Below are 11,920 nucleotides of genomic sequence, written 5' to 3' on the forward strand. Positions count from 1 at the left end.
AAGTATCAAGACAATATTTTTTTTTAAGAAAAACCACGTTAATTAAATTAAATTGTATAGGTGTTGAGGATAATAATAAAAATAAATTCTCTCAATTTTTTTAATTTAAAAAAATAAAATATAATATTTTATTATTAATTTTATAAATGACACTAAAAAAAATATAAAAAAAAAAGAATTGAAGGATATATAATTTCATTAATTTGTCATTATAAAAGTTTCTTGTTCTTCATGGCTCCCACTACTCCTGCTTTTTAGCAGAGATACCCTTTTATGGCTCCACCATTTTCAGTAGCGGCGACATAAAGGGATTACCATCAACATATGCAGGGTTTCTAGAGCTTGTTGAGGCAGACAATGGAAAAAAATAAGGTGATCCTGTTGTAACTGATGTCAAGCTCGATGAGAGAGAAGAGGAGGCCAACGGAGCAAGGGAGAGAGCAGAGGAAGTGAAAGGCTGATGTTGAGGGTTTCGAGGCTGACGAGGTTTTCGAGGCTGTCGAGGAGGGAGTGAAGGCAGTCGAGGCAGGCGTCGAGCACCTTAAGAGAGGTGAGGTGTGAAGTGGAGGCTCAAAGAAAGAGGAGCTTGTTGGAGTTCACTAATAGCTTCTTCAACTTTTTCAATTCCAAACCAATGCTTTCTAGAAGCTGTATCATTTGAAGTTGGCGTTCAGTTTCTCCAATAATCTACAATTGTCAATGGTTTTGGAAGTGCACATTCAACACCATCAACTTCATCACATCAGCGCCGATAACGGTCACATAAGATTTTTCTGACAAGTTTACTCCAATATTATACTAAGTGTAGACAATTGAGTACAAATTAAATAGTTAGGATTATGATTAGAATTATAAAAATCGAATCATCAGAATTAAATATTAAAATTAGACGATCATATTTATATCATCAATATGTGTCGTGTATACGCTAAAGCCACCACAAATTCTCTCTTGCATATTCCAAAAAAATCTTTTTATTCATCACATTCCATCTTTTTCACTTCCAAATTTTTCACAAATCTAACTAAAAAATTTATCTTTGAATTTGAAAAAAAAAATTGCACGAAAATCAAATCCATCAATTTATATGGTGTCCAAAAAAATTGTCTCTACTGAAATCGGACTCTTCAATTTCGTATTACTCTTGGTTCCTCAACAAATCAAACCGTTTAATATACTTAATAACAATTTTAAAAAAAATAACTTCATATTAAAAAAACAACACCAACCCTACCCTCCCAATAACAATACACAACAAACCATTCCCATTCATATATATAAACAAAATTAGCCTAAATTGCTTCAACACTTCTCTAAAATAACTGTTTCCAAAGTTGCATTATTCCGTTATTTTTTGTTTCAAAAGACCTGGGAAGTGGGAACTGAAAAGAAAAACGAAAACGCGGGAAAATCCTCGTCTTCTTTAAACGGCTTGAGGGAAAGGGCATGTGAATCTTCTTCCCTGCCAAGAACCCTAACGAACCAATCAATGGAGCAATCGAGCATGGAGAAGAAGCTCCAGAGCATCAACGACCTCCTTCCTCTCGAGCTGATAGAAGAAATCTTTCTGAGGATCCCCATCAAACATCTTGCGCGCCTCAGGTTCGTTTCGAAGCTATGGAACACACTCATTTCCGATCCCCATTTTGCAAAATCCCATCTTGATCACTCTCTCGCACCCTCCCATACATGCCTCTTCCTCCAAGACAAATCTCAAGCTTACTCCGTTGACCTCGACGCACTGCTCCATGACAATACAAGAGCGATCTCTCCCATTTACAAGAAGGCACCACCTGTATACCATCTTCTTGGTTCCTGCAGAGGGTTCGTACTCTTACATGGCAAACCACAGTTTCTTATACAATGGAACCCGCTCACTGGTTCCAGCAAAACAATCTCATACTCTCATATCGATAATACCGCAACAAGCAATGGTGAGTTCTTTGCGCTTCTATATGGCTTTGGTTACGATGCGTCACAAGATGACTATGTAGTAGTTGTAGCATATAAGGGTAAAGACGGCAAAAACCATTTTGATTTGTGTTGTTTGGGAAGCAATTCATGGATTAATCTTGATGCTGAACTCCCCAAATCATTGAATTTGTCTAAGTTGAAACCTTATGGGGTGTTCTGTAACGGGGCTATTCATTGGTCTACTTATGGGGTCTTGGATGCCATTCTTGTCTTTGATCTGAAGGAAAGAAATTTCTCCAAGATAGAAGCGATAAAAAGAGACATGTTTAGACCCGGTATTGTCCAGCTAGGAGGGTGCCTAGCCTTGTATTTGTATTCGTATGTAGAGGATAAAACTGAGATATGGGTGATGAAAGAATACAAAGTGCAGTCGTCTTGGACCCTACTCTGTGTGATTCCTCTCAATTTCTTTAAGGCTCTGTGCTTATCTGCTAATGGGGATATTATTGGAAGATGTCGTCCTTCAAATAATGAAATAGTGTTCTACATATATAATGTCAGTGGAGTGCTGCTCAAATATGTTTGGTATCGTTATAGTGTGCTTCCCAACCGCATACAGTTTGTTGTGCATGCGAACAGTCTCATGGCGGTCTCTAGCAGCATCAAGGATAAGAAGATGAAAAAGGGTATGTAATGTGTGCTTTGCACCATTTTGTTGCAGTTAATTTTGCCTGCATTATGATTGATTAGAAAGAAAAGTAGGATGGATTATGCATTAAGTTGCAACCAAATGTGAGTTTTGAAGTCCATTAAACCATGTCTTGCAACAATTGAGGTTTTTAAATATTAATATTATTTCTTTTTTAGAGTCTAATGCGGTGAGTTTTACTGGTTGATCTTACGCAGGCTGTCAGAATCAAAAAGAGGTCAAACAAGGGAATGGAAACAGGGGTAAGCAAGAGAACAACTTGGACACTTGATTCTGTTGTAAACAAAATGTAGCATTGGGAAGTTGAGCAGGAAAAAAGCTTCTCAAAACTCTTGTTCTTCCAATACTATTACCTCTTTAAATGGTTCTAAAAGGCTTACATAACTAATTGCCTTTCCTTCTATGCATTGATGATTGATGGAAGCAATGTAACAGGTTGTGCAATGTATACACAGAATATCACACTTTAGTGTGAGATTTAACATGTGAACTCCACTTTGAAAATTGTGGATTTATCAGTTTATCAATTCACTTTTCTGGATGATTTTCTATTTGCCAAGAGTGAGATGTATTGGCACCATTAAGTTCCATTTTCTGCATACAAGTACATAAATATAACCCATCTTGACGATAAGTCAAGCAAAAGTGGATTGTTATTCAGGGTTCAGTTTTCTGGTAGGAAAGTTAAGAATTCATATGCGATAGCAGCCATTAGAAGCATTACAGGCAGAAACTAAAGAGCTACAAATAATAAACAAAATCTTACCTTATAACTTCCTTGGATTCCCTTCAAGCAACTAAATTTCAGTTTCGAATTTTCTATTGCATTGCCTATAAACTCCTTCCTGCTTGGCTTTAAGTTTATCTTCAAACTCTGGCAATTTCTTTTCCTCTTCCAAAACTTTATAACCACATAGAAGTGTAGAAATATCCATCAAGCTATTGTAGGCAGGGATCAAAATCTTTTCTATATTACCTCACACTGCAACTAATTGCTGTTCTGTGACTGTGAGACCCTCATAAGAATCTTGTTTTTCTGGCTCCTCATCAACCATGAAATCAATTTCTGGAACATATCCATCCCACTTCATCTCATCCACAAGTAGACGAGTTTGCTCATATATCTCTTCAGATCTTGGATGTGCCTTGTCCCCCACAAGAAACGCATGTACCTCATTTCTTACTTCAATCCAGCTACAACCAGGCTCCTTCTTTAGTTTATAATTCTTCATTATATTTCTTATTTTTGCAACCTCACCCCACATCCCCACAATAGCATAGAAATTAGATAAAAGGACATACGCAGAAGAATCTTGGGGGTCCAGCTGCAATAAAGAACTGGCTGCTGCTTCTGCGACTTCTATATTCCCTTGCATCTTGCAATTGCTAAGCAAAGTTCTCCAAATTACATCATCAGCTTCAAAAGGCATGCTTTGAATAAGCTTCAATGCTTCGTTTACTTGTCCGGACCTCCCTAGAAGATCTACCATACATGAATAATGCTCCATCCGTGGGTCTAAACCATAGTAGTTTTGCATTTTCTGGAAGTAATGCAGCCCTCTGTCCACATAACCCATATGCGCACAAGCTCTGAGGACTGAAATAAAAATTGTATGATTCGGTTTCACATTCAAAAGCTGCATATCCTCAAATAATTTAATGGCTTCTTCTCCAAGACCATGGTATGCATATGCACAAATCATAGCACTCCAAGTCACATAATCCTTCTTAGGTGCCTTCTCAAACATTAGTCTGGAATCCTGCATATTTCCACACTTTGAATACATATCTACAAGAGTGCTGGCTATATACACATCTGAATGCAACTGTAGCTTTAAGATTTGAGCATGAATTTGCTTTCCAAGTTCAACAGTAGCCAAATTAGCACAAATATCTAGAACTGTAGCATAGGTGAAGTTGTCAGGTATGATACCCATTTCCAGCATCTGTGAAAAATGCTTCTGAGCATTTTCACTTTGCTTTTGCGATGAGAATCCTGAAAGCATTGAATTCCACGAAGCTGTTGTTTGCCCCTCCAATCTGTAATGAATCTTTTCAGCCTCCTCTAGCATTCCACACTTACAATACATATCAACAAGGGAACTGCCAACAAAACTGTCTAACCCCAACCCGGACTTAATAATTTGTCCATGAATCTCCATACCATAGTTTAAAGCTTGCTGACCAGCACACGTTTTTACAACACTACCATAAGTAAAATCATCTGGTTCCATTGTTGAGCGCAGCATTGAAACAAAGAGTGAAAGTGTTTTCTCTATTTCCTCATTTTGTTCATGAGCTGCAATGATTGCATTCCAAGAAACAGCATCCCTTCTTTCCATCTCATCAAATATTACACAAGCTTCCATCAGATCTCCACACTTACCATACATGTCTAAAATGGCATTTGCAACACAGATATCAAACGTTAAACCACATTTGACTGCTAATCCATGTAGCTGAATCCCTTCCAACCGGCCTCTGATTGCTGCACAAGCAGTCAAAGCACCAGACAGACTAATCTCATCCAAGCCAAGATGTGACCTCTGTAAAGATTGAAAATTTTCTAAAGCTTTAAGACCTTGGTCTTGACGAGCATATCCAACAATAATGGCATTATAAGATTGCCGAGTAGGATTGGGCAATGAGTTGAAAAGCTTTCGTGCATCAGACATTCTGTTGCATTTTGAATACATGTCCAAGGTGGCAGTTCCCACTATAGTATCATATCCAAAAGAAAATTTTAAAGCATGACCGTGCAATTGTGTACCTAGTTTGAATGCAGCTAATCCTGCACAAGACCTAAATGCACTAGCATAGGTTGATTGACTCACCCCTATACCAGCTTTCAGTGTATCCTTAAACAGTTTTAAACCCTCAATAAACTGATCATTCTGAACACAGGCTGCAATTACAGCACTCCAGCATACCAAATTTCTTTCGGGCATTTCATAGAAAACTTGAAGAGCATTGTCTAGCTTCTTACACTTTGAATACATATCTACTAGAGCACTAGCTGTTACAACATCGTTATCAAAACCCATGCGAATTGCAACACAGTGCACTTGAAGACCTAAGCAATAGTCTCCAATACCTAAACATGCTTTCAGAACTACAGCAAAGGTAGCATAGTCATGTGGAATTCTCAGTGATCTCATCCTAATAAAAATATCAATTGTCTTTCGATTAGTGCCATTTTGTAAATAGCACGAAAGCATAGAGTTCCAAGAAACCACATCTCTCTCTGGCATTGAATCAAACAAGTACTGTGCAAACCCCACGTTCCCAACTCCAGCATAACCAAACAACATGGTGTTCCATGAGATTATATCCCTTTGTGACATTCTGTCAAACACATTGAATGCATAGGCCATATTGGAACATTTACAGTAGAATTGAAGCAAACAATTGGTAACATAGATGCTAGGCACAAAAGCAGTTACTATCATTTGGGCATGGGCTTGCTTTCCAGGATTGAGGGCTCTGAGAGAGGAACATCTTTGAAAAATGTGGGAAAATGTTAACTTCTTGGTTGGGTTCATTGGAATAGCAAGGGATCAGTAGAAAATGGGCCACGGCTAGGAGAATCAAGACATCATTTGCAAAGTGCCGCAGCACCAAGTCTCATCGGAAGTCCAGTGACTCTTTTATGCGTTGCTTCTAGCGGGACCAACCACAGGTACGTCTAAGCTCTAAACGGCCATGGAAGGAGCTTGACAGCAAGATTCTGAGAACCGGACCGGTCATCGAACCGCTCTAGCTACTGGTTCACTGGTTTACTGGTCCAACCGGTTTAACCGGTGATTCAACCGGAAAAACCGTTTTAAAATAAAATAATAAATAAAGTATAAATAAACATCCTAAAATATAATTATAATCTAATATAAATCTTAAAATATCTTCCAAATTTAAAACACTGCATAAAATGTCATCAACCAAAACTATATGATCTTATCAAAATACAAACTCAAAAATTAAATAGTAAAAAGAAATATCTAAATATTAAATTCCAACATGAAAATTTGTCATCAATCATCAAAATTCGCAAAAACTTGTTAAGTACTCAACATTAGAAGCCATTAATTTCAACTTTACCAAAATACAAGTTCATGAACAATTAGGATAACTCCTGGTCTGGAGCTGCAGGGCACATTCTTCACTTTAGTACACGGTTTATCAATGATGACTTTCCAAAATTAGGGTATCCAACTATTCCAGCTCGAACCTTTATACAGTGACATGAATAATTCACTTCAACTTAGTTATATTCATTTGAAACAAGTACTAAAGAGTGAGAACTAGTGTAAAACTTAAAAAGAAAAATAAACTTATTTTTGTAAATGAAAAACGCAAGAAATAGCCTAAAGATTATACACAGCAATCAGATAGATTATTTTGGTTATGCAATTTATTGATCCAAACTTTCACTCAAACAATGTGTTTCACTATATTTATATCATTTAGGAGTTATAAGAATGCTGCAACAAAGAAAGAAGTACAAAATTACTATTTAAATTATGTTTTCCATGTATAGATATTAGCTAAGAAAAGGAATTCTTTTGAGCAATAAGAGAAATTCTTTTGCCAAATAATTATTAAAGGAATGACACAACTAAAATTGACACTTAATTGTTACACGAGGAAGCAGTCCTTTGGCTTTGCGTTTAATATTTACATCGGCTGCTAATTCCTTTGCTAACCGGCCTACCTTCATTGTACCCTTTGCAATACATGCAACACAAAATTAAGTATGTGGCATGTGAAACTTCCTAACAAGAGGTCAAGAGCTAGAAAGAAATTAATTTATAGCAGCAGCAGCATAACAAATCCATTCTAAGCCATAATTTCAACAATAACAGTTACCTATTCCATAGTCAAGTGCAAAACCTATTCACAAGAGGAGAACCTGTTCGATTCATATCTTTTTCTTATTCATTAGAAAAGACATACTTAGTAATGCAATGCAGCAAACTGAATTACCCAGGAAAACAATATGTCACTCACTTTCAGCTTCATACACGATTGTTTTTTAAATACTTTTTAGTGATACAGGTGCCAAAAACAGCAATCTCCTCTTAAATAATACCAAAGCCAATTCTTGATTGAATCCTAAATCCTAAATAAAAAAAATATTGCTGATTCCCAATTCTTGGCACCGTATCTGGAGGTAATCTAACTGCCATGCTGTTTAATAACATTAGTAAAAAACTATTAATCAGTAAAGAACCTGAGCTAATCACAAAACATTCATTAATCAATAAAATCGCAACACACAAAACCAGAGCTAATCACAAAAACAGAACATAAAAAAGTAGAAAAAAAACGAAGAACAACTGAACAACCGAAGAACAAGCGAGCAAGACATTCACTGACCTTCGAACACGACGCCCACAGACCCTTGATTGATGGACGACACCGACCAGACGACGGCAAGAAGATGAAGCCGATGGCAAGAAGATGAAGCCGATGGCAAGAAGATGCAGAGAGTAGGGGACGGGGAGAGCTCGCGGAAGAAGAGGGCAGGGGAGTTGGAGACTTGGGGGCAGTGACTACACGGACGGACGGCGGCCGAGCTCAACGGACGGACGCGGCAATGGCTCGACGGAGAGGCGGCAGTGGCTCGAAAAGAGTAGCTAGGGTTGGATAAGGGAGAGTGAATGATTCGGGCAAGCAGAACATAGGCTGAGAGGAGTGAGAAGTGAAGTGGTTCAGTTCAGTAATCAGTAGGCCAAAGTTGCAAACGACGCCGTTTCCTTCAAACCGGGCCGGTTTAGCGATTTTTTATCGGTTTTTGTTTCAGCAGTTTTCATGCCTGACCGAATGTTAATACCGCCGGTTTGTGGTTTGACCGATTCGACCGACTAATCCGGTCCGATTTTTAGAACATTACTAAACAGAGGAATCTGGAAACATGTCAGGTTTGGAGTTGGTTTTCGGGTCGGATTTGAATCATGGTTGTAGGACTTCGAGTCGGATCTGGGTATTTCAAGCCTATCTTTAACCAAGGTTCTGAGAACCGAACAATTTATTAAACCGCTCTAGTTACTAATTCACTGATTCAGCCGATCTAACCGTAATTCAACCGAGAGAGAGATTTGGGAGTATGACGCAAAATGGCGTGCCATATTTCTCAATTCTCATCTAGTTTATCACCGCAGTGTCTAAAACAAATTTACAAATAAACAGCTCATATTGATAACAATGAAAGAACTAGCCAGCAAAATCTGTATAAAGTATAAACACATAGAAGCAGCGACATAAACAAGACCACTTCGTTCACTACCATAATAATTCAAAACACAAGTTCTTGAAGAAACAGTCGAGGCCCTAAAGTGCAAACATCTACAGAATACATAGCACAGTATTTGAATGCCATAAATTTATAGAAATCATAAATCAGATCAGCGCATAAAAGGAAAAATCCTTATAAACACTGCCACTAACCTTCGACAGCCGTGGAGGGTGACGGAGAGCGGCGAGACGACAGTGAGCGCCGAGACGACAGAGAGCAGCTCGAACACAGAAGCCACAGGAGGATGGACGTCGAGCCGAGGGTTTGGGTTTGGGACAGGGCAAAGAGGGAATCCTCGGAGGCGCCGACAATCACGGACGGCGGCGGTGGAACCGTTGAAGAAGATAGGGTTTTGGTTTTGGGTTTGAGGGCTTTGCTTTTCCCTTTCTTAGCTGAGCAGTGAGCAATGAATGTCACGAATGAGGGGGGTTGGCGGAAGAGGGGGCTCACGCGTGTTGTTTGATTTTTTTTTTTTTAATCAAGCAAAATAGGGTGGTTCAGTAAAAATCGGTCCAGTCCAATCCAACTGATCCATTCTTGACCGGTTCAGTGATTTTTGGCTGGTTTTTAAATTGGCGGTTTTGGATATAGGAGTGGACTGTTGACATCGTCGGTTCTCGATATCTTTATAACAGACATATGACCAAAAAAAAAATTTTGATCAAACAAATATTATTGATATTAAGTATTGTATCGTATTGAAATTAATTAATTTGACTACTCTTTTTTATTTTGGTTTCTCAGTTCTCACGAATAGTTTGATAGGTCAAATATTAATCCGTCGCAGATCTAAGCTCTATTTACAAATTTGTCGTTGAAAATTGAGTTGTTATATACAAAAGACGAGATTCAAACCCTCTAATACTTGCTTAACCGGACTAATGAATTAATTACTAGCTAAATTTAAGTTGGTTTTTTTAATTTGGCTTATTCTTTATCTTGATTTTTTGTTTACCAAAGATACGAGACTCAAACCCACAACCTCTAAGTGAGTATGAAAAAATTATGTTATTTGAATTATAACTCATTGACTTCTTTATCTTGATTATTGAACATAAAAGTAATTTTCCAGGATATATTATGATGCTTTTGTTTTGATTATATGAATTATTGGTTTACTTGAAATATTGTTTTACAATAATCTAATAATAAAATTTATACGACAAATTCTTTGGTGCCTATAAATTTAGTGTCGAATTTGTCGAACTTACCTTTTATGATACATTTTTAATATTTAAAAATTATTTATTTTTATATTTTTAAATTATTTTTTATCTTTTTTTTATAAATTATATAATTATATATAAACACCATATCAAACACTAATTTATAATTAGGTTAGACGTATAACACAACATTAGTTTTCATTATTAGCCAATTCTTATAGCAAATAATAAACCAAATATTTTATAGGCTAGCAATCATCAAAATCAGAAAGTGTTGGAATTTAATTTAAAGTACTTAAGAAAAAGCACAGAATCTAATTGCTTTTTTATTAGAAGACTGGCATGAAGCTATAAGCAAGGGGAAAAGAAAGAGACCATAAATTTCCCCTTTCTTCTGAAAAGACATTTTTTGATTAGATGGTCAAATTTATCATCTTCTAAGAGACTAAGACCAATAACACCATGAAAATTGGAGAGAAAAAAAATGACCCAAAAATTATTTTGACCTGCAAAATACTTTTTGGGATGTATTGGATTATTTAGAATACTTTTTTGTTTTTTTTTTATAGTTTTTGTGTGTATTTTTGCCTATTTATTAAAAAAGATTTCTATGATAAAAAATAAGACCATATTTTTTACTATGGAATTTTATCAATTAGTTTGTAGCAGTTGCTAATACCATTGTTATGGCTACAACAACCTGAAGCCACTGGCTTGGTGGTTCTCCAACAAAAATAAATATCTTCATCCAACTTGTGTTCTGAATTATGAAAAGTTGAAAAATACCTAGACAAGGGAATTGAAATTAAGCCCTTGCACAAAATGCCTTAGTATGTGACTTCTTTTTCAAGAAACCAGTGCCACAACTTAATGAAAGTACAATGATAACAATGAAATCATGAGAATTGAGATTAAATAAAAGCATAAAATAAATAATAAATGAAATTCAACATCCTTAATAGTACATCGATTCGAACACTAACTCTAATATTATTTTTGACATTCTGAATTAATTTTTTGATGACAAAGACAACAGCAAAATCTCTCACTCACGTATTAAAATACATCTAAAAATAGTATATAGATTATAGAATTTTATAAAGCATGGTTTATAAAAAAAGAATTACAGAAAAAAAAAAGAATTTAAATAAAAGAGTAAAGTATTATTTTTGTCTCCAACGTTTGGGGTAAGTTCTATTTGTGTCCCTAACATTTAAATCGTTCTATTTGTATCCTTAACGTTTATAAAAGTGATTCAATGTTATCCTACTATCAATTATACTAACAAATCAGATTATATTTTTCAATTATTCTCACTTGGATGTGTTCGATTTTAATATTATACCCACTATTTGTGTTTAGATTCAATTATGTTCCTAGAAAAGTGAATTGTGTAAATGTTGTCGGAATTAGTTTCAACATTTGATGAGTTATTTTTCGAAATAGATTATCAATTCTATCCCAGACATTTGTATTCTAACTTCAAGAAGAGATTTTTAAAACTCAAACTAAAGCGCTCATGATGTGTAATTGACGGCAGGATAACATTAAATCACTTTTACAAACATTAGAGATACAAATAGGACGATTTAAAGGAACACAAATAAAATTTACCCAAAACGTTGGGGACAAAAACGATACTTTTACTCTAAATAAAATTAGAGTGTAAGACTTGATTATAAATCTTGGATTCAAAATTTGGAGACATACAAGTAATCACCCTTCCTCAATACATGTCATGTCAATATCCATGTGAGTTATGGACTTATGAAAAATGTCTCCAAGTAATAATCATACCCTAAGTTTTTTTTTTTTTTTTTTAATGTAAAAGTCAGAGTC

At 36.0% G+C, this 11,920-nt stretch overlaps 2 protein-coding genes across 11 annotated transcripts; one reads left to right on the forward strand and one right to left on the reverse strand.

The window, feature by feature from the left end:
• Positions 1,114–3,143, forward strand: LOC107638168 (F-box protein CPR30-like). Its single transcript, XM_021122125.1, has 2 exons — positions 1,114–2,600; positions 2,821–3,143. Exons 1-2 carry the CDS (start codon positions 1,490–1,492, stop codon positions 2,892–2,894), a joined length of 1,185 nt encoding a protein of 394 aa, XP_020977784.1. The 5' UTR covers positions 1,114–1,489; the 3' UTR covers positions 2,895–3,143.
• On the reverse strand, positions 3,318–9,567 carry LOC107635500 (pentatricopeptide repeat-containing protein At3g02330-like). Of its 10 annotated transcripts, XM_021122118.1 has the most exons (4): positions 9,068–9,567; positions 7,997–8,965; positions 6,719–7,807; positions 3,318–6,402 (listed from the first exon to the last, which is right to left on the reverse strand). In XM_021122118.1, exon 4 carries the CDS (start codon positions 6,163–6,165, stop codon positions 3,601–3,603), a length of 2,565 nt encoding a protein of 854 aa, XP_020977777.1. In that variant the 5' UTR covers positions 6,166–6,402; positions 6,719–7,807; positions 7,997–8,965; positions 9,068–9,567; the 3' UTR covers positions 3,318–3,600. The 10 variants fall into 10 exon arrangements, with proteins under 10 accessions (XP_020977777.1, XP_020977780.1, XP_020977778.1 ...); XM_021122121.1 differs by lacking the exon at positions 7,997–8,965 and having other exon boundaries at positions 6,719–6,848; XM_021122119.1 differs by lacking the exon at positions 7,997–8,965.

The sequence above is a fragment of the Arachis ipaensis genome, chromosome B04, assembly GCF_000816755.2.
Source record: "Arachis ipaensis cultivar K30076 chromosome B04, Araip1.1, whole genome shotgun sequence".
In the NCBI taxonomy this organism is placed as follows: Eukaryota; Viridiplantae; Streptophyta; class Magnoliopsida; order Fabales; family Fabaceae; genus Arachis; species Arachis ipaensis.